The sequence below is a fragment of the Stegodyphus dumicola genome, chromosome 9 (assembly GCF_044657685.1).
Source record: "Stegodyphus dumicola isolate Sdum_Otavi_A_Nest chromosome 9, ASM4465768v1".
NCBI classification, from domain to species: Eukaryota; Metazoa; Arthropoda; class Arachnida; order Araneae; family Eresidae; genus Stegodyphus; species Stegodyphus dumicola.
Window position 1 is genome coordinate 173,517,944 of NC_140776.1, and position 22,224 is coordinate 173,540,167.

Below are 22,224 nucleotides of genomic sequence, written 5' to 3' on the forward strand. Positions count from 1 at the left end.
ATTACCAAGAACTCTAATAGCAAAGTAATTTTGGAATATGTCTAAAGTGCCTTGGCTGCCATTGTGGATGCCAGTGACTTTGGCAATTTGAACGCTGAAAATTTTGATTCTGCCTCTATTTTGATAATGCAAACTTTTTAAAGATAACTGTCAAAATTGATGTTAGTTTCATAGACTACATAATATCAGTTAAATTTTGTCAAGAATTGTATCTCTTTTTACTAACACTATATAAATTTCATGATTGTTATTAATTTGATTTATTTTCTTTCAAACCCCATTTCCCATTTTGAACTAATTTGAAATTTTTTAATTTATTTCAAAAACAAACAAATTATTTCAAACTTATTCTAAAAATCAATTCTGAAATTATTCCACAATTTTTTAACTAAACTTTGAAAACTAGTTAATCATATCAACTATTTGTTTTCTTAAATGACAATTCTATTTTATGGAAATTAGAACATTCTTGCGTATTCAATAAATATTTGCAATTTAAAAAAGTGATTAACTTCCATTTCATTATTTGGCTAATCCCTAAAACACATTAAAAAATAAATATAAAATTTGTCAAAGCTTATAAAAGAATAAACATGTGATTAAAAACAGTTGGCAAGGATGAGGCTATAGTTGTAATGAGGAATTCAATACTATTAGCAAGCTATTACTGTAACTCAGTGCAACATTAAATTTTTGGAAGTGCTTAGTGATAACTTTACTTGCAATACTTTAGGCAGGCCCCTTAATTAACTGTTTTTCAACATTATGGTTTAAATTTCTGATTTAAATTTGTTTTTAGTTAACATTTTATTCTAAAAAGATCATTATGGCATAACTGGTTCTAAAACATGCATAACCCCTCTGATCAAAAGTGCAAACAAATTCATTAAATTCTCTACTTCTAAAATATAACAGAATGAAGTGGAAGATTTGCAAATACAAAAAAATAATTTTGCATCATAAAAGGAAACTTTTAGTACTTATAATGGCATTGAGATAAAGATATTTATACGTTTACCTATTTCTTATCTTTGAATTAATGTATAATTTCTCAAACATACCAGTACATGAATTAGCACAATGTCACATATTTTTATGTACAGTGAAAAATAATTAAAGGAAAGACGTAAAAATTCAGGAAATTGAGCTTATCAGGTTGAAAAATAAATTTTGTTAATTAAACTTACCCCACCAACAGAGTTTATATTTTTAGCTGTTAGGTTGTCAAAACATTTTTTATGAATTATTTCTTGTGGACTGGAAGCAAGAACAAGATGCCCAAGTTCTAATCCATTCAAGGTATAATCATCCAGTATTCTTAAACTTCCAGCTCTAAGATCCATAAAGGATAAGTTACCCTTCATAGTTTGGACATTTTTCTTTAAATTCACAAAATCTAATAATAGATAAACAAGTCAAAAGCACATGATAAACAAGCTGGTTATTACTTAAGTAAAAATTTTTATATTATAATAATAATGATCTATAATAACATTCATAAACATGCAATTTGTTCTTAAGAAATTCTGTATTAATTTTATCAACATTTACACTAATTATTACAATAATGGATTATATAATCATTTATATGGTAATGCATATTTATGTTACATTTAACTTTTATTTCCAGAAATAATTGATTAAAAATAAAAGTTCTGAAGCAAAACAGCCAAATTTCTATGAAATAATTTTGCAGCAATAATTTGAAAAGAAACATTTATACCCTTGCGGAATAATGAGTTTGGTTCTATGAAAAAAGAAGATATTAGCTCAGAAATTGCATTATATGCACACTGCAAACAAAACAAACTCATGTTCAATTTACATTTATATCATGAGAGAAAATGGTTTGGTTTTTATAAAATAACTATATCCCAGGCTATAAAAAATGTGTAAAATAAGATTAATCCCTTTAGAATAACTATTATTCTTTATTTAGTAACTCATTTGTTGATAGTTTGAGTTCAATCCTACAAATAATTACAAAAATATATCATTTTTAAGACCCACAAAATTAAAACTCTTAAAATATCTTAGTCTGTATATATCATTTCATGCTTTACAAATAAATTACAGATTAAATTACATATTTAAAACTTCATAATATGCATAAAAGAAACAGGGCTACACTACTCATTTCATGCTTTACAAATGAATTACAGATTAAATTACATATTTAAAACTTCATAATATGCATAAAAGAAACAGGGCTACATTACTGTCCACTAAAATATGTAGTCAATTTAAAAAAAAAAAGAGCAAAATTTAGGCATTTTCAAAATTTAAATTTAATGTCAGAAATAAACATGAACGTGGTATATAATATTGTATAAATTTAATATTTAATTTTGATGTATGCAAAAGCAAAATTAATACATGCATATTAATAAATATAACGCATATTCAAAGGCTTATTAATATTTGAATATTGTTGATTAGTATAATATTAGTCCTCCAAAATAAAGAAGTAATAGAATTGAAATTATTTTCACTAAATGTATAATTTCTCCCATTTAGCTCAAATGCCAACAAGTAACAGTAACGATTAAAAGAACACAAAAAGTAGTTAAAAATTATTTGTAGACTTAGTGTTATTTACCTGAAAACAGCACCAAGAAAGAGAATATTAATGAACTATTATTAGAAAAACTGTGACAACACAAATATTACACTTTTTCAAATAAATATTTGTAAATAATCCCTCATCAGAAGTTTTTGGTTTTTATTTCACATCCAATTACTTTCTGTAAAATTACTACATAGATTGCACTATTGCACTACTAATAAGAAATTACTGTTTTAATGTCAAATAGAAAACTATCAAATATAGTATAATCACATGGATTATATGTTATGAAATATATAAATGTATATAAGTATGAAATAACTAGTTCCAGTTTAAAATGTTGGACAAACATGAAATGAAAAAACCATGGATGTTATTTCATAAATTTATAAAAATTGAAACCTTCAAATAAAGTACTTGTAAAAAAATAATAAAAGTTATATTGCTTCTTACCATTTACAGACTTGGAATTTAAGAAAGTCACCTCAATATCTTTAGCATTTACAGACGTGACAGTCATATTAGAAAGACAGGTCTGCTGTCCTTTCCCAAGTTTAAGAGCTGATTTAAGTACGGAAGTGTTGATACCATTAATCAAAGATATTGTAAGCTCTGCAATAGTGCCATTAATTTTCATCTCTTTTTCAAAACGAAGGTTTGCTGCAAATAAAAATCAATAAATTAGATTTTAGATATACATTTTTAAAATTACAATTTCATGTAAGGAAAAAATGACATTCTTTATAACTTTCTAAAATTATAAAATAATGCAAGTATTGAAATTTCACATACCACAGGTCCCTTATCCCATTTTCTCATTAATTTTTTCAATACATTTAAACATATCATGCACTCAAAAATAAATCGGAATGAAAACATTCTGAGAGTTCTATCATTAAATACCATGATTTGACTAAAATACAATTTATCCCAACTTAATTAGTATACCTGATCTGAAATTAAATTTGATTTTATTCCTAGTATGATTGCATACAGTAAAACATTCAAAATCTGCATCATTCACTCTTCCATCAAAAGATGGTGCTAGAAGTTTTGCTGTTATTTGACTAGAAAATTTTCAATCTTTTTTTTTTTTTTTTTCTGTTCTAACATATCAAACATATGTTTTGTTGTTTTTACTTTCCCAGTTGAAGAATGTTGGTTCTATTAGATTTTTGAAACTATAATATTGCAAGTTTACTCAAACTATGCCAATTCTGGTTATTGTTAGTTATTTTATGGTGAAATGCTATTATACAGGATTTCCTAAGGAAAACTGTATGTACTTACCCTACACATGGAAAACCCCATACAGAAGCCTATTTACTCCCTCAGAATAAAACCTGTATGAACTATTATGTCAATATTTTGTCATTAGGACACTGGTAGGTCTTCATCAGAAACTTATTAAAATTTTTCAGAATAATTTACACTTAAATGATTTAAATTCATTATCTGAATTTTAATAAGTAGCTCTAACTGACAAATTTCACCAGCTCTGTCCATAACAACATTTTATTGATCTGGTAAACACCCAGTCAAAGGCATTTGTAAGAGCATTTTATATTTACACTGAAATACAGTGGTATGAATAAGGGCTCCCCCCGCCGTTTCTATGAGTTGGTTGAGATATTTTGAATGAAAATGGGCTTTCTACACTGTAGCAAAAATTTAAGACATATATATTCTTTTTTCAATATGATAATGCATCTATTCACAAAATACTTGTTTTAGATATGAAAATAAGGACAGCTGAAAAGAATCTAACCATTTGGCACAAAGCCCCAACTTTAAATCACAAAAAAATATCTTCAACCTGAATTGCAGCACTGGTTGCATGCCGAAAGTAACTGAACGGCTTTCAATCTTTACCTTATGTAAATTAATGTAAATTTATTAAAGAGTAAGGAGATAAATTACTGCTATTTACCGGAATTTAGATAATTTATTCAAAAAGATATCAATACTAATAACAAAATAGCCTAAAGTAACATCAATTGATTGTGTCCAACAGCTTTTTGCTACATAAAAAGGTCAAAATAGCTGAAAAATATAATTTCTCTCTCTCTCTCTCTCTTTTTTTTTTTTTTTTTTTAAACAATGGCTAGGAAGAAAATTGCAAAGAACTAAAATCTTATAAACAGAGGTTACAAAACAATAGAACTAAGAACAAAAAGACCAAAGTCATTGCCTAAGGAGTGTTCTTGCCTCCCAGTTGTCTCGACTATTCTGTAAGACCACAAGAGCCCCACATCGAAGCAGGTGGTCTCTGTCCATTTCTTTTCCAGAATCACAAAGTAGGCAAACAAGATTGCTTGAAATCTTTATGCGTTGCAGGGGAACAGCAAGGCAATCATGTCCTGAAGACACATGGAAAGCCATAACTGCATTGCATCTTGGACTATCAGGAATAAGAGAAGGACTTCTCATTCTCCAACTTTCTAAGCTTGTTTGAGTCTTAAAAAGTTGGAGAATGACAAGTCCTTCTCTTAATCAAACTTATCAAGTAACAAAATATTCCATAAACAATATCAATGAAAATATTCTGATACTTATTAATGAAAAAGTTGAATATTTTAAACTTTATATGCGAGGCCTGGAAGAAGTGGCTAAGGCTTTATTTCATTAAAACCAGATTTTTAGATTTGTACTCCCAGCTACAAAGTTTTTCAAAATAAGGTAAATAATGTTCTAAAAACAATGCGAGTATTGTGGATGGGAAGGATACTTGTACAAAAAAAATTCGAATTAGTAAAATATTCGATACATTTGCATTAAAAGAAATGCAGAAAGTTCCATACATGCAAAATTTACAGAGGTATTCAAAAAGAAAATATTAACTTAGGTTTTTTCCAGTGCCTATTACAGAATTTTTAAACAAAATTAGGAAGCAACCATGAACCAAAAATTGTACATTGCAATATTTGCTGGTTTTGTATTAGAATACCAGCACTTATTAAATTCAAAAAATTAATAATACAATTAAATTTGGAACTTGCCCAAAGAAAATGTTACTTACACTTATCCCTATGATTTTTGCTCATTAATATACACACTTTTGTATTTCATTTATTAAAGCACAATAAGTATTTTACAAATTGTAAGTTTTACCCAGCAAGACCATAAAAAAATCAGGTGTTGAAAAAGTATTTTCCTAAAACTGTCTTTATTTTGAGAAAGTGTGTATTCGACAGAAATCTTTAGGCTTGACATTTAATAAAATGAATGCATTTTAAAAATAAAAACATTTTTAAAAGCATGATTTAAGTCTTAAATCAATGTATCATTTATTTTTCTAAAATTAAAAGCAACAGAAATTAAAAAGTATACTTTTGATTTGTTGATATCCAGACTTCAGAACTGCCTTGTTAAGAGTGTTAAATATAATTGTAGATTGATTTTGCAAAACCCTGTAAAGGTTAAAGATTTTCTGAGTTATTCCAATAGCAGTCTTTTCATTTGTAATACCAATTTTCTCTGGAACAGCTTCATTAATTGTCACAGTTCCTAGAAGCAAAAGTTTATTTTAAAATGCAAATAAAGCTTCCACAGCATTGTAAGAAAAATTATTTTATTATTCTTTAATTAAAAAAAAGGAAAATATAGAGTAAATTTTTTTAAATAAGTGACGCTTTACAGGTACACAATACTTTTCTTTTGCTTAAAAAATTACAATCAACTACCTTTCTGCTTCATTTGTTAAAGATGTTAATAGTTGGTTAAAAAAACCAAAATAAATACTTAATAATGATAAACAATACTTACCATTAATAGCCACAGAAGGCAAAGCCATTGAGTTGTTCTTCTGCCAAACATTGACCATCTTAGAAGATATATCATCAATTATCTTTGTCTTTTTATTTAAAAGTGTCTCAATACCAATTATACATTCTGGTTCTTTTTCAGTTAACGCAGATTCTTGAGAAGAAACATTTAATTTTAATTTTTGGGGTTATAAAAATATAAAAGCAGAATTTATTTTTAAAAGTAAATAGAGTGGTACAAAATAATTCTTACAAGTCATTTGCATAACAGAAAACATTTTACAGGCAGATTTCTAAAAAATAAATGCCACAAAAACTCAGTTTTCTATTTTATTCCTTTAAGAGAGTAGTATTGTTAAAGTTAACATATGAAAAAATTATAATTTTATTATAATTTTTTCATATGTTAACTTTCATATTAAACATATTAAAGTTAACATATGAAAAAATTATAATTTTATTGAAAAAATGCACATATTTATATACTATATACAAAATAAAAATGTTATACATATTAACTAATGTCATACATAATTTCAAATACATTCATTTTTAAATAAAGTAAAGATATTAAAAAACTTCAATGCCACTGGTAGGTATTCTTGAAGTGTGTTCAAGTTTAATCCAATAAAACAAATGAAAGCTGTCAAGCAACAGTTTGAAAAGATTGATTACATAAACTTTGTTATCTATCAGCTAAAAACTAGATATAAAAGCTTCTACATGACTATCTGATACCAAGATCTTACTTTGTAATGAAAACTGTCAATGAGGAAATAAAATTAAGCATGTGCTATCTTATCAAATGGCATGAATTGTACCATTGAAACAAACTTATGTTCTAAATATCACTGCTAGCAGTAAGATATTGACTAATATTTTGGCATGACCATGTAACAAAGCAACTAAGTGTGAAGTGAAAATAGGCAAACTGACTAAAAGATAAATTCGGCAGGGAAAATTAAAAATGAAAACAATGCCTACTATCTTTTTGAACAGAAAATTAACTGCATAAAAAATTCATGGCCAATGGATATCAGAATATCAAGTGACCACATACTTTTGGGATGCCAGCACCATCCAAAGAAATATTAGAGGTTTTAAATAGTATTTCTTGCATCAATTGTAGGCAAACTTTTGGTTATTTTAGGATCAGGCAAAAAAATTTATGCATTCTGGAAAAATTACTTCAATAACCAATAATATTTTTTTCACATATCCACACTAAGCAGGGCCATTCCTAGCGTAAAATTACGCAGGTGGCAAAAGTTAGGGGTGGCCGGACTCTCGCGTTATCACAAATAAATATTTTAAATTCATTGTAAGTACTTAGCGAGTCTGAAATAATTTTATTAATCACTGAGCTTTTTTTTAAATTGTGGGGCAGCAATACTAGGAACGTACACAGGCAGTCAATGGGCTCAGGAACGGCCTCAACTTTAAATAGGGTTATATGGTATTTCTCACACTTTCTTAGCATGCCTTTGTGGTGTAATGGTCAGTACACTCGACGTGTATTCGAGAGGTCTGAGGTTAGAGTCCTGACGAGGGCACTGCTCATTTTTCACATCGCCTGTGCCAAAATAAACCTAATGCCTCTACAAGGTTATGTTTAAAGAGGCTTATATAGTATAAACTAGTTTTATTTACATAACAGATAATCAATACACTCAAGTAGCCAGCCTGTTTTGCCATTTGGAGGTGAATCCATAATACATCTATCAGTCATTCACATCTCTAACAATAAGAACTCATATTTTTAACTGAAAAGAATTACATTGAATGGTTTAGTTTATCATAAAATTTTTTATCAGACTAATATCAATAAGCTAGGTATTCTTAGTATTTAACATAATATATATTCTAAAGCATTACAACTATGGTTCAAATCTGGCATGGGTTTTCATATATTCTTTAATATAAGAAAACTATAAAGTTAATAAATCTATCAGTTCAATCAGCCCAAGTCTGAAACAGGGCTGGACGATCCACTTCAGAACTGATTCATTTTGACTGAACGAATAAACAATTAATTCTAGAAGATGGAATGGTAGGTTCATAGAGAGCTATTATTGAAAGCATGCCAGGAATAGAGATGTGCTATTCATTCATGAACTAATTAACTTTACTAAACAGGCAAACACCTGATTCACCTGAAAAGAGTGAAGCTTTTGTTGGAAGCTTATCACAGAAGTTCAGTTTCCACTTTATGGAAGAAAAGAATGTTTATTCTTACATGTTAAACTTATTATTTCCCAACTTTTTAAAATTTTTTTATTCTAGAATTTTATCGTTTGTTGTGTGTAGAAAGGATGTTTTTGGGAATAACCGAGTCTATTTTTTCGAACCTACTGCTTGTTTGATTCTTTTCTGTTCTTCAATCAAACCTGACTAACCATAACCGATCCGATTGTTCATTTGATTCCTTTCATTCTTTCCTCCCTCCTCACTAACCACTCAATTCAAGCCCTGTTCCTGATGTTTTTCATTAAGGTTATTCAAAGTGAGCAGCAAGTCATAAAAAAAAACTGATTTGATAGAGTAAACAATTCTGATTTGATATCATAAAACAGTAGTTTTGCCCCATTTTTAATTTGAAATTGGTAAGGCCCAACAAACACAGCAACAATTTTGATCTTCAAAAAGAGGTGGTTATTCTAGAGATGTGACGCTTGACACTGATATTTAGTTATATTCTATGAAATACTGTTTGATTTCAGAGATGATTTTATATGATAGGTGGTTACCATAAAAGGCAACTACTATTATACATAATCACTGCTGTTATTTTGGTTCAAACTGTGACTGGAAATGTTAAGAAAACTATTTAACATTTTTAAAATTGTTTGGCATATTTTTAATACTGAAAGATTATTCTTCAATGTTAATTTATTTCCATTTTTGTATCACAAATTTTGAATTATGAATTATTATAAAACATAAAAAATTCTATAAAAGTATAGAAAAAGTTATTGTGTATTTCCCCATCCCCAATATTGAAAAATCACAAAATTGAAAGAATATGATGATCAAAAGGAGTCTAGATTTCACTGCTTAAAAATATATATAATCAGAATAAATTGCTGCTAAAAGAAAGGATAAAGAAGTAAAATATAGGGTGTCCAACAACTATTGAACACATTTCAAAATTATGTTAGAAAGAATTAAAAGGGATAGGTATAATATGGTTTTATTCACTAACAATATAATTACAAAAATTAACAAATTTTGAAGACAGATCCCTTAGCTCTTCCTGCCAGCTATTGGCAAGCAACCAAGAAATTACAGAATGAACAGCATCTGTGATAGGCTGTTTCAGTTCCTGCAAATTAGCATTAAAAGTCCCTTATAAACAATCTTTAACATAACTTCAATGAATAAAAGCTAATTAAGTTGTACCTGGAAAGTAATGAAGAGAAGAAATGGGACTACTGTGACCAACCTGTTGTGAAAATCTCCATTTAGGGCAATTATGTGTACATACTAGCCAATGTAGAGAAGCACCATCTTGCAGAGTTATACCTTTTGATCTAGGAAGGAGGAGGAAACAATTTCTAACATATCAAAGTAAATGCTATGATTTATCCTATTTTCATAAAAGAAAAGGCCAATCATGAACTTTTTGATAGCATATACGACACAGGATATACAACTTTTGGAGAACTGCCTTCCAGTCTAATTGAAGTATACAGTGATTCACTGCCCCAGATCTGATAATCAGAATGATTCACAGCATCTGATGAATTCTTTAAAAGATAACAGCAAAGAGAAAATTTCCATTGTTTTCTACTTGATTCAGCATTTACCATAAATTTAAATCCTATATTGTGATCATTTAGAAAGCATTCTAAGTACTGTTTTAATTTTATATACAGGATGATTCCAAATTATTTTTACAAATTAAGAGGGATGATAGTACCCATCCAGATGAGCAATAATTACCATAGAACATAGGGTGGCATTCCACTCTGAGAGACAGAAATGAGGAAAGTAGAAACACATCGAAGAAGAACAAAGAGACTATCTCCTAAGGACTGTGAAAAATTAACCATACGCAAATTTGCACTGAGAAGAAGCGGCATTTTGCTCTTAATTGGTGTCGGAGAAAGCCAATTAGAGCAAACTGTGTTCTTGAAAACGGCACATCATTGCTTCAAATATTACCTTAGTAACATCATCTGAAATTTTTCGTGAATGCTATGGCAGAGTACATGTACGAAGAATTGACAGATATTCACCTCGCATACGGTGAAGTAAAAGGGAAGGACATGAAGATTGTGTGAACAGTGGTTTCCCACAAAATGTATGAGCCTGAAATGGAAGAGTGAGTTATCAGCATTTTGAGCCCTTTCTGCGAGTTTTTCACTAAACAATAAATCTGATAGCGCAACTTTTGGTCTCATTCATTTGCTTTCAAAACACTGTTGTAAGTCCAGGTTGGAATTCTAATATTCCTCTTTTCTGCCTCTCAGAGTGGAATGTGACCCTATATTCTATGGTAATTATTGCTCGCCTGGATGGGTACTATCACCCCTCTTAATTTATAAAAACAATTTAGAATCACCATGTATATGAATCTTTAATTTCTTGTGCAAAATATCATCATGAACTGTCAGTTTTGAATTACACAGTTTTCCACTTGTATTACAAATGGATTTCCTTACAGTTTGATAGAAATTATTATGAACATAATTAATAATTTCACTGCTCACATGAGACCTAACTGCTTTACAATATATCATACTGCCAGTTTCTTTAAATCATTTCATCCACTGCTTAAATGAATTCATTGACAAAGGATTAGAACCATATTCTTTCTGGTATCATCTTTTAATTTTCATGATAAACTAATTCTGTTACCCTTAAGTTGTGCATAATTTTCTACCTTACATGCCCTATGACTAGTAAATGAAATTGTCTCAGCCATTTGTCATCATGCCACATATAGCACCATCTATAACATTCTGAACAAAACACTTCTGCAAAACAAAACTTTACATCATGTGAATAATACCTGAAACTGAAAACTAGCAGCGCTCATTTCTTTAAAATAAATTTAAAATGCATCTAATAATTTTTAGACACCCTGTAGATTAACAACACAAAATTAAAAATAAATTGCACAAGATCTAATATTTACCTAAGTTCTGTAAATCTAACTGCAATTTAACCAAAACTGGCGGGTGCAAGTTTTTAAGCACAGGCAGCAGGTATAAATCTGTTTCATTTTTCCATAAAATAATACTTTTCAGTTCACCAAAATTTGAAAAATCAGTAAAGCTTATTTGTTCATACAAATAAGAATACTTCTGCACAAAATATTCCACAGAATTCTAAAAAAAAAAAAAAAAAAAAAAAAAAAAAAAAAAAATTAGTGTAAATTAGTTGACATTTTGTTCAGTCAAATTTAGAATGAAAGGAAATCTAAAGTTGAATGTAACATAATAATACATATGGATAAAAATTAGAAATGAAATAATGAGGTTATGAAATTTAACAAATAAAATATTCTCTTCTGTGTCAGTATGCTGATTTCAATACTTCATGAAAAAGGATATCACTGTGAAAGCCTTTTGGTGTCTCTAGAACTGGAAATATCTAGATCACAAATACTTTCAGGATTAGGATTATTCAATTATGGCAAAGCACATGAGGGCTATCTGCCTAAAGGGAGGAATGCCTTCGTGGAGGACTTTCTAAGGGAAACTGGCTCGTATCCACGTTATACATGGGGAAAACCGCGAAAATGCCCATGCAGCTAGCCCATTCGCGGGATTCGAACGTTGGACCGAACTACCAGTGTTCAACGTCTTTACCACTCGGCCGCTAGTGGGCCCCAAATACTTTCAGAACACTGCATTTATTACATACCAAAAACTATGGCAGTTCTATAGCCCCTTAAAGCTACTCAGCCTGAATATCACTTTTGACAATCTCTATGACATCAATAGAACCGATTTCCAATATGCTAAACTGAAGGAACAGGTCTTACATTATAAAATTTTACATTTCTGAAGACTAAATCAAAAAAGGTAACAGTGAAATAAAAACAATTTTGATAATATTTTTTTTACATGAAAGGGATTGTGCATTAGAAATTCATTCCTCAGAATAGACAAGGTCATTTACTACAAGACTTCCACCAGTACAGAGATGGAAAGTGGCTGTTTTACAGCAGTAACACTAAAACCACAGCATACTACACAGGTAGGTTTTTGGAAAAAAGAAAATTTGTCATTGTTGCTCATTCTCCCTATTTGTCAGATCCAGCACCACCTGAATTTATTCTTTAGCCTGAAATCCAAACTGAAATGTTATTCCTTTGATCCTGTACAGAACATAAAAAGCATATTCAAATACATATATACAGGTTAAAAGGCATATTCAAATACATAATGGCTAAAGATCTGAAGGACTCCAAGACCTGTACATCAGTGTCATTAATAACTACTTTTACATTATAGGGAGAGACCAGATTTAACTCGGGTAATTTCCAGAAATTTTATTTTCTTGTACATCTCTTTCTGACAGTTCAATAACACACTGAAATCTTTACATAGTCAATGTTAAATTTCTTATGATTGCATATGAAAGTTTACCCTCACAAATACTAAAGCTCATATACATTCATCTAAAATAATCCAAAGAATACTCACATCTGTAGCAATAGCTATCACTGGAACAGTCCAGTACAATTCTATTACTGAAATATCTACCACATCCTTTAAACTGGAAGTCTTAAATTCTTGCTGCTTTAAAAATTTTACTCCTAAAAATATTTTAGAATTGTATATAAAAATTACTTTCAAAATATTTTTTTTTAATTCCTTCTGCAAAAAATAAATAAATAAATAAAATAAAATAAAAATAAAATCACAAAATTAAAATTTACTAATCTATATTTACCATTCCACCAATAAATAATAACAGTTTCGTTTAGCCCATGAATCATATAATGATTTCCAGCAACTTTAAAATATTTAATTATATGAGGGCTATTGTCAATAAGTTGAATCAATATCAATTTCCCAGTTTCAACTAAAATGAAAAAGAAAAAGACCAATAAGTATTTAGGCGAGGAGAAAAAAAGAATTTTAATGAGCTATTCAAATTCTATACCTTACATATTAATATTCTATAATTTTCTATATTTAAAGGTAAAATTTCATAGTTTTTATAACTGAATAAAACTCCTCTGAATAGATTTTAAACTTCATAGAGCTAAATAAAATTTAGTAAAGTATGATAAATTGTTTAAATAATTCAACAAATGCACTGTCTTTTGAAGAGGGGACATTATTGTATCAGCTTCCTATTATACCTGGATTACACACCTTTTTTTAATGTCCCCCCTTTTTTTAACAGCTCTAATACAAGTAGTGCTAATAGCAGAAATTTCAGATCATTTTCAAGCTCATTTTTGTATTTCTCATCTTGTCCACACTATGTCTCAAAATCATATTTCTACCATTATTCATGCACTATTGTTACATTGAAAATTAAAAGCAAAAACTAGGTCAAAACTTCCCTAAAAAAAGTTTAGATCATTTTTTTAAATAGTTCTTTTCTTTTTAAAATATTTTAAACTAGCACTTTAAAAATACTTTAAAAAATTCACTTTTACTTTAAGTTTTAAATTAATGACATAATAAAATAATTTTTTTGTAGAAGGCTGGCATGTTATAGTTTTCATATAAGAAATAAGATTATTAATGCTAATAAATATATATTGTTTATGACTGTCATTTAATATTTTAGTTGTAATGAAAATGTAACAGCATGGTTAAAATCCCCCAACAGTAGATCTATGCTATGATAAAACTTTTACATTTCTTCTGAAACTAGCCTTTAATGCTCAACCCAAAGAATAGGAATTTTTTCACTAGAACACATACTATGAAATACCACTAAGAAACAAAGATTTTTATGATTTATGTAGTTTGCTGGAGGAAAACATGCTTTTATAAATTGAAGTTAAATTCATTGCCAACTGACATCAACATGCTTTCATTCTTATTATTCTGAACTAAGAGTATTTTATTAACAGCTGAAAAATAATACATAGCTTGATTATTAAGGGCCGTTTTGTTGTGTACACTAAAAGAAGGCACACGCCGCAATGGGTGCTTGCGCTGTTTCGCTGCACTCCTTGGAAACAACTGTGCTCAGTTGCAGCTATGTAGGTAACCTGTATGATCTGTTATGTGTCTTTAAAATGTTTAAGATTATCGAATCGCCCACCACGTGCAAGGTACGGTCAGTGATATGTTTACTACCAACAAGAAACCTGTCTACTGCAGACGTTCACTAGCAGATTTGTGAAGTTTACAGAGTTACTAACATGAGTGAAAGCAAAGTGCATAAGTGTATCAGACACTTCAAAGCTGGCGGCGAGAATGTCCATGATGAGTCCCGCTCCGGTCATGCATCTGCGATCAGACGATGCGGTGGCTTCAGTTAAAGCAAAAATTCTTGAGAACAGACGCTTCACCATAAACACTCTTTCAAACGAGTTTCTTAAAGTATCTAGGACAGTACTGCACAAGATTGTTTCTAAAAAGTTAAGGTTTAAGAAACTGTGCTCCCGTTGGGTCCCTAAACTCCTAACCGAGGACCACAAAAACAAAAAATCTGAGTGTACACTGAATTTTTTTATTCATTGTAACGAAGAAGGTAACGCCGTGTAGACTCGGACCATGTGAGATGAAAGTAGGTTTCGCATGTCAGGCCCAAATGGAAGAAACAGAGGATGGAGTGGAGATACACTCTTTCTTGTAAAGGTCAAGGCCAAACAGACTGTGTCCCAGCACGAGATCATGAAGTCCACATTTTAGGATAGGCATGATGTTTTGTTAGTCGACTTCATGCAATGCAAAACCACCATAAATGCAGTAGCCAATGTCCAAACCCTGAGAAAGATACACAGAACGATTCAAAACAAAAGACATGGCACCCTGACAGAAGAAATTTTGCTACTCCAGCACAATTCAAATCCTCAACACTGCAGCTCAGATCTGAGCTTTAATGAACTCTTTTGGCTGAGAAGTTCTGAACACCCCTCTATAGCCCAGATCTTGCACCAAGCGATTTTCATCTTTTTGCTCTCTAAAATATTGGCAGCAACCATTTCAACAATGACGGAGATATGAAAATGGCTGTGAATTCTTAGTTATTGAAGCAGGCAGCAAGTTTCTATGAAGAGGGTATTCAAAATCTAGTTCTAAGGTGTGAGTGTTTAAACAAACTTGGCAGGTATGTTGAAAAATAGAAAAACATATATAGAATCTGAAAATAAATTTGATTTTGAAAATTTTTTTTCGCTTGGTTTTTTATTTTCAAACAGCTCTTGCTTAAAAAAACACCCCTCGTAACTTTCTAAAGCGTTAAAAAACTAGGATTGAAATCCTCGCAAGCTAGGATTGAAATCCAGTTTGCAGAACATATACATACACATTCATTCAAGGTGTTCATGATACTGGCCTTATTTAATACCATCTCGAAATTTTTTGTACAGTAATGTACACTTTTAATGTATATTTTCATGTCAAATTATAAAAAATATAAAACTCATAATTATACTTTATTTTTCCCTTATACTGACAGAACATTTTTGCAAAAAACATTACGACATTGATTGGTTTGGTAGAGTGAACAGTTATCAGCAAATTTCAAAATCTTGTGTATTTTTAAATAACAGATTATATTTCCTTACAAGCAATCAGCTTTCTCTTAAGACTGAAGAAATATTATAAAGTTTATATATTTAAATACAGGACAGCATAGTTAATACATACAATAAATGGATAAAATACAATCTCTTACATATACACAGGAGCAAAATTTGAATTTTTTTTTTGAGGGGGTGATTTTTTATATGTACTTTTCGGCAAATTTGTAGTAACATTTTTTTAAAATTTTTATTAAAAAATTGTCAACTAAAGTTAAAATTTTTCTTTCTTTTTAATTTTTTTATTGCATCCCGATGGCTACTTTCAATTCATGCATTTGGCCCGCATGCAATACAAGTTAATTAATGTGAATTAATATTGGATTTATCTCAGTGTTGATATGAAAGACTTCTAATAAAATTACCAGTCCAATAAATTACAGAAGTTATTTAATTCCAAATTGCTATAAATCTTAGCATTCAGCAATGTGTATTTTTTCACATCAGTTAAAACTTACTAACTTATACTGTTTTAATTAAAACTTTTCAAGTAATAAAGATCTTTGTTGGAAACCCAACAGAGAAGGTATCTTAAATTGGTAATATATGTAGATTATTATGATGAACGCTTTTTTGATAATAAAACAAATGATTTGAGGCATATGGTGGTATATATTTTCTTACCAAAAGGAATAGAAGCATTATTTAAAAAAAATTATTATTTAAAATAAACAACAATAATGGTAAAAAATCAAATTACAAGCACAACAGATGTAAAAAAAGATATAAGTAATTGCTGTTAAATTATCTGCTTTATAAATGATAATTTTACAACTAATTTAAAACAAAGAGTTTAACAAAATTCTGATGCTAAAATTTTCATAGCAATTTTAATAAAGAAAAAAATTGCAAGAAAAGACTTCATAAAGCACAATTCACAACACAATTCAGCATCATTCATAATTCAGACAAGTAGCATGATTTAGCACCAATTATGAATGATCATATCCTTTAGATTCACAATAATGATTGGCAACCATTGCCAAAATTTCTGTCAATAGCAGACACAAGTACCAAATTTTCATATAAACAGTTATATACATAAGATAGATACTTACAATTACTACATCTCATAATCCTTACATAATTCCTGATACCAAGACTGATAGCAACATAAATCAAACCATCAATATCCCACATTGCTGATGACTTAATGACTGCATTGCCTTGCAGTTCTGTTGTTGAAAGTAAATCAAACTGTGTGTTCATCCATTCATACAATCTAAAAAGGGAGCAAATTTAAAATACTCTTACTAAAATTTTGAGACATGCTTTTCCTAATTTCTTTTAAATAATTCAATGTTTTAAATTATTTCACAACTAATTGTATCAGTTTCTAGCCACCTGCATGGCCAGCTGCTCAAAATAGTTAATTACAAAAGAACAAAAATTATATGCAGATTTTAATAAGAGCAATAAGTATAATTTCATGGGTTCAGCTAGTAATTAATAATAATAGGCATGAAGAACTGTGTTTATAGTCTTTAAATTGCTTTAATGAATTCAATATAATAGAATTTGAAAAACATTGAAGACTATGTATATTCTAAATTTGGTAGTTCTATGTGCTGTCATTTTTCCATAATATGAGGAACATACATACATGCATATAAATTGTTCTAATTCAACAACAGATAAATACAATAATTCAGTAATCATAAATTACAGATATAATTATTTAAGAATTGTCTTTTATAGTAAATAGAATAATATTACTAACTTAGAAATTTAAAAATAAATCAACTAGAGGAAAAAACCTATTAAAATAAATTCTGAAGTTGATCATTTCTTCAAAAAATTATTAAACAGAGGAAATGAAAATTCAACATCATATACATATGTATATGATACAAGGAGAAACATATATAAATGTATTACAAATGAACATTTTTTTAATTCAAAGTAAAAATAATAACAAGACATTTAAGTTTTTTACAAACTCATTAAAATCTGTTTTGCCATTTTGAACTCATCATGAACTATTTTCTAACTTTTTTTTAATATTTTATTCCAGAATAAATATTACAGAGCTTGCTAAATAAAGAAATGGCTAACAGTTTTAGCAACTAGCCCATTCACCGAGATTTGAACAGTTTCCAGCAGTCTTTCCACTCAGCCGCAGGTGGACTTTATTTTGTGTCAACTCAACAAATTAGATACAAAGGTATGAACATTTTATTAATATATGGCACTTAAAAACATTTAACACTATATCTGAAAGTGGCATGCAGAGATCTTAGTTGGAAGAAAAATCACATTTATGACACACCTGCTTATTCTGTTGAATATTATATTCTTCATCCCTAGAGATTTTGAAACTAAGAATTTTTTTGTAGGCAGGGGTCTGCATTGGATCATTCTCAATACTAGAAATCTGAATTTCGGTATTTATATTACAGTGGAGTAACAGTTCACTGCAATCTAAATTTCTAGTAATTGTTCTAATAAAAGTATTACTATAAACACAGCGAGTGATTCAGGCATGATTGATGTTTCAACCAATTTCCTAGTTAAAAAAATATATTAATACATATTTACTTCTTAACTACAATAAATTCTTAATTTTTGGCATCTTTCTTAAAATGTTTTATCTGCACAAACTTTCAAGATATTGGATAAAATACATAAATGCTATGTCTTGAGATATTTTAAAGAAAACAGGCTCTAGTTCATCAATATAAATATTCTGTATAATTTCAGCATTACAATGTGCCAGAAATGTTACTTAGTTAAAGTGCTCAAAAAATTTAACCAATTCTCATTTTCTGAAGTACTCTTTCAAATTCCTGTGTATAATACCTCAAAACCTTAGAAGTAACACTTTCCGGAGAATATAATTTAGCTTACACTTGTTACTATGATTTTGCATTAACCAGTTATTCATAATTTCAGCCATTAACTTCTTTTTTGTTTCCTCACCATAAATGCAAATGAGTTAGATAATACTTAAGCTGATGTTTTAGGATTGTAAGACAGAGGTTGTTTCAATTTCTCAAGGCCACATAACTTTAGTTTTGCCATCTCGATTAATTTTGTAATCATTCGGCTTTGCGCTATTTGCTGCCGATACTTAATTTGCTATGCCAATTCGAGTTTTGAGAGCTAACTTAAATTTAACCGTGTATGTTTAAGTTAAATTTGAATGTTGCAAATGATGGTTTATTTCTGCAAGCATGAGGAGTGGATTTACATTCTAAGTTCTATTAAATAAAAAGGTTGTTTAAAACCTATTCAAGTCTCTGTAGCTGTTTCGGGCACATCAATAATTCGCTTGGTCTGTTAGGAGTTTGTGCTCCCAAAGTAAATCAAACTCTATAGGAAAAGACTAATAAAAACTTTATAAATATTGCCATATTAAAATTTTATTTTAATGGTTAAATATTGAAAATTTTAATCTAAAAATGAACAATTTATTAATTTGATAATATTACATATCAGTAAATTTTAAATTAAGATCTAATTATTATACATCATTTAACTGAATTTCAGTTAGCAATGCAAAAACTTTAACTAAACATGTAACTTTTTTAAAAAACAGATATACTAGCGCATATTACTAAGCATTTAAACGAGCAAATCTATATTCCAGAAATCGAAAACTTAAATTTTTTTCAAGTCTCAAACAAATTTTGTTTATTACATAATTCAATTTTAAGTTAAATTTTTCACAGTTAAAACAATAAAGGTATACAATTACATGAAACAGATGTCATCCTAATAACCCCAATATACATCCTACTTCTATTTGAAATTTACATGTATTACTCATTAACATACCTTCGATCAGAATTTATGTTGTATAGATAATTTTCTAATGTGATGTATAAAAAATTACAGCAAAACCACCCAAAACAATTATTTTAAGACCACCTTTAAAAATTATAATTAAATACTGGTATTAAAAAGTCACTGCGAATCGGGTTCTCTAGGGAGACTATCTTCACAGAAGATCAAAATCTTAAATAATGGGTGGTCATTAGAAACTTTCTTCAGGTATTCACATGAATTATCTTACAATGTAAAATGACTTTTTAATCTTTAACTTCAACAAAAATAGAAGAAAACATGTTGAAAATTTTATACTTACTGTAAAACAATATCAGAAGGGGTCATAGATGCTATTAAAAGAAAGTTTCTCTTTTTAGCTTTTGCAATAGAAATAAAAGAGAGTCCCTTTAAGTTTATCTGCATTTTTTTGTTTATGGATAAATTATTATAATCATAAACTTGAATGAAATAGTTTTCTTTTCTTTGTTGATACATGGCAACTAGCCATAGTCCATATTCATTACAAAATGCCTGAAAATTAAAATAAACAGATTGAAAAACTGAAAACAAAATTAAAAACTTTAAAAAAATTTATACGTTAATATAAACATACCTGTAAATCAATAATCTTATGTCGTGACAAAGGTGAGTTGAGCAAAACAAGTTTAAAATTCCAAAAAATAGTAATTTTACCATCTGTAGTCCCACCAAAAATAAGTTCCGTTTCATTAACATTCACAGAATACCAAGCAGTTATAGAATCAGAGGAATTGAATGTTAATTCTGTAACATTTGATGAAAGAGACAACAGAAATATTCCTATTAAAACAATTTCATCATGTTAGTGACATGAAACAACTAAATCCCCAAAACAAGAAAGAAGAAGCTAGCTTTTCACAACAAATTAGTAATATATAGCCAATAAATTTATATAAAAACTGCATGATTAATTTATGTAATTTTTAAATGACAACACAAATTCTTAAAGAAAAAAAAACCAAAAAAAAAAAAAATTTTAAACCAGATTTCCATATCAAATCTTTAATTACATTAATTCAAATAAGATAATTTATTAACATTCAGTAAATTTTCACATTTATACAAAGCTAACAGTTTAAAAGTTTTTTAATGGAGTAGAAAATTAAATATACTTATAACTGCTTATTCCACATGTACTCTATAAGCAAGCTTTGTAATGAAAGTAATTTGAATGCGACATTTGTGTGAATTTGTATATTTAAAGTTTTCTACAGCATTTGAACATATTTTAATACAGTTAAAAGTCGTTAATCAAACAAATAAATATTAAGCTTTTTTTTTGTAAATTTTGATACCCTTTAGATCATAATTGTTCTTTATTTCATAAATTACGGTTTCATATTTTTAATTTTATAATTTCTGCATGCCATCTTACCAGATTTAAACTGATGATCTATAATCCGGACTCGTCGGGACTTGGCGATTCCGGATTATAGATCATCAGCTTAAATCTGGTAAGATGGCATGCAGAAATTACAAAATTAAAAATATGAAACCGTAATTTATGAAATAAAGAACAATTATGATCTAAAGGGTATCAAAATTTACAAAAAAAAAGCTTAATATTTATTTGTTTACTTTATTAAACATTTCTTTCAATGTAAATTGTTTAAGTTGCTTCATTTTTTATGTGATAATACATTCTCTTTAATTCTTTAAACAGACATAATTTCTTGTTCAGTTACAAAGTTCCGCTGTTCAAGTCCTATAATTGCTGTGTCGAGAATACCGACTAATTTTTCAATTGAAATTTTTTCGTTTTCAATAACCTCTGTCACTTTCTTCACTATCAGAAGCGAATTATAATGACAAGGAATTTGATTTAAATCATATCAAAGATGGGGTACATCGAGATGAAATACTACATTTAATAAGGAATTATAAGCAAATAAAATAAAAACTTCTGCCCTGAAGATAAGGATAGTGCTGACAGATCAACTTTCAAATCATTGTGCGGTGCCGCGGCGTTAAAGATAAACTAAGTTTAGATAAACAAAGGATATGCCTTTATCCATTTTTTGTAGCAATTCCACTTTTTGTTTAATGAACTTCAAAACATACTTTTGCTTTGTAGATCATTTACATATTAATAAATATATATCAGAAATTCTATTTGACATAATCGAAAGTTCAAGCTTACTTTTATAAAATTGCTCTAACAGTCTGCAAAAAATAATAAGCCGGATCCAATTCGAAGATTAAGGAACAATGCAATCTGCAACATTAACTGAAATAGATGATTAAATAATTTTAGCTTAGCTTTTACCGTCAGTTCTACATTAAACGCACACTCGTAAACGTATTTTACGCACGTGCACAAGTATATTCTCAGCCGTAAAGGCCTTACGCGCATGCGTCAA

The 22,224-nt window shown here is 28.9% G+C and overlaps 1 protein-coding gene across 5 annotated transcripts in view; it reads right to left on the reverse strand.

Annotated features, from left to right (window-relative positions):
• Positions 1-22,224, reverse strand: part of LOC118187504 (uncharacterized) — a 127,164-nt gene that overhangs the window by 54,794 nt on the left and 50,146 nt on the right. For all 5 annotated transcript variants that reach the window (XM_085824358.1, XM_035357741.2, XM_085824359.1 and 2 more), the window contains 10 exons: positions 20,439-20,644; positions 20,145-20,356; positions 17,116-17,279; positions 13,237-13,368; positions 12,987-13,099; positions 11,471-11,663; positions 6,332-6,484; positions 5,897-6,073; positions 3,020-3,226; positions 1,188-1,396 (listed from right to left, as the gene is read on the reverse strand). In XM_085824358.1, coding sequence (XP_085680484.1) covers positions 1,188-1,396; positions 3,020-3,226; positions 5,897-6,073; positions 6,332-6,484; positions 11,471-11,663; positions 12,987-13,099; positions 13,237-13,368; positions 17,116-17,279; positions 20,145-20,356; positions 20,439-20,644 — 1,766 coding nt within the window. The remainder of the gene's footprint in view (positions 1-1,187; positions 1,397-3,019; positions 3,227-5,896; positions 6,074-6,331; positions 6,485-11,470; positions 11,664-12,986; positions 13,100-13,236; positions 13,369-17,115; positions 17,280-20,144; positions 20,357-20,438; positions 20,645-22,224) is intronic.